The sequence below is a fragment of the Lagopus leucura genome, unplaced genomic scaffold (genome assembly GCF_019238085.1).
Source record: "Lagopus leucura isolate 7727_CA_CO unplaced genomic scaffold, USGS_WTPT01 34422-0_obj-0_obj, whole genome shotgun sequence".
In the NCBI taxonomy this organism is placed as follows: Eukaryota; Metazoa; Chordata; class Aves; order Galliformes; family Phasianidae; genus Lagopus; species Lagopus leucura.
Genome location: NW_024964471.1, coordinates 3928 through 5221, shown reverse-complemented (window position 1 = coordinate 5221; position 1294 = coordinate 3928). Strand labels below are relative to the sequence as shown.

At 54.1% G+C, this 1294-nt stretch overlaps 1 protein-coding gene across 1 annotated transcript in view; it reads left to right on the top strand.

Annotated features, from left to right (window-relative positions):
- Positions 1-916: 916 nt before the first annotated feature.
- LOC122191721 (sodium/nucleoside cotransporter-like) overlaps positions 917-1294 on the top strand; it is a gene marked incomplete at both ends in the record, with an annotated part of 4241 nt that continues 3863 nt past the window's right edge. The window contains one exon of the mRNA XM_042892094.1: positions 917-988. Coding sequence (XP_042748028.1) covers positions 917-988 — 72 coding nt within the window. The remainder of the gene's footprint in view (positions 989-1294) is intronic.

Sequence of the window (1294 nt, the reverse complement as noted above, 5' to 3'; positions counted from 1 at the left end):
CTGTGGGGCCCTATGGGGCTCTATGGGGCTCTATGGGGCTCTATGGGGTCTCTATGGGGCTCTATGGGGCTCTATGGGGCTCTATGGGGCCCTATGGGGTCTCTATGGGGCTCTATGGGGCTCTGTGGGGCTTTGTGGGGCTCTGTGGGGATCTATGGGGCGCTGTGAGGCACAATGGGTCTCTATGGTCGCTATGGGTCTCTATGGGGCTCTATGGGGCTCTATGGGGCTCTATGGGGCTCTATGGGTCCCTATGGGTCCATATGGGACTCTACTGCTCCATACTGCTCCATACTGGTCCATACTGGTCCTTACTGGTCCTTACTGGTCCATACTGGTCCATACTGGTCCTTACTGGTTTGTACTGGTGCATACTGGTCCATACTGGTCCATACCGGATCCATATTGCTCCATACTGCTCCATACTGCTCCATACTGCTCCATACTGCTCCATACTGGTCCTTACTGGTGCCATACTGGTCCATACTGGTCCTTACTGGTCCATACTGGTCCATAATGATCCTTACTGCTCCATACTGGTCCTTACTGGTGCCATACTGGTCCATACTGGTCCTTACTGGTCCATACTGGTCCATACTGGTCCATACTGGTCCTTACTGGTTTATACTGGTCCTTACTGGTCCATACTGGTCCATACTGGTCCATACTGGTCCTTACTGGTCCTTACTGGTGCATACTGGTGCATACTGGTCCTTACTGGTCCATACTGGTCCATACTGGTCCTTACTGGTCCATACTGGTCCATACTGGTCCATACTGGTCCTTACTGGTTTATACTGGTCCATACTGGTCCATACTGCTCCATACTGGTCCATACTGGTCCTTACTGGTCCATACTGCTCCATACTGGTCCTTACTGGTCCATACTGGTCCTTACTGGTTTATACTGGTGCAGTCCCTCAGGCGCAGCACCCGCAGCTCCATCAGCGGATATTTCCTGGCCGGGAGGAGAATGGGATGGGCGGCAGTGAGTCCCATGGGTGCTATGGGTGCTATGGGTGCTGTGGGTGCTGTGGGTGCTATGGGTGCTATGGGTGCTATGGGTGCTATGGGTGCTATGTTTGCTGTGGGTGCTATGGGTGCTATGGGTGCTGTGGGTGCTATCTGTGCTATGGGTGCTGTGGGTGCTATGGGTGCTATGGGTGCTATGGGTGCTATGGGGGTTATGGCGTCTATAAGAGCTATGGTTACGGCGCCGTCGCATCCTGATGACGTCGCACCTTGATGCCGTCGCACTCTGATGACGTCACTTCCTCCTCCCCCCTTCCCTCAG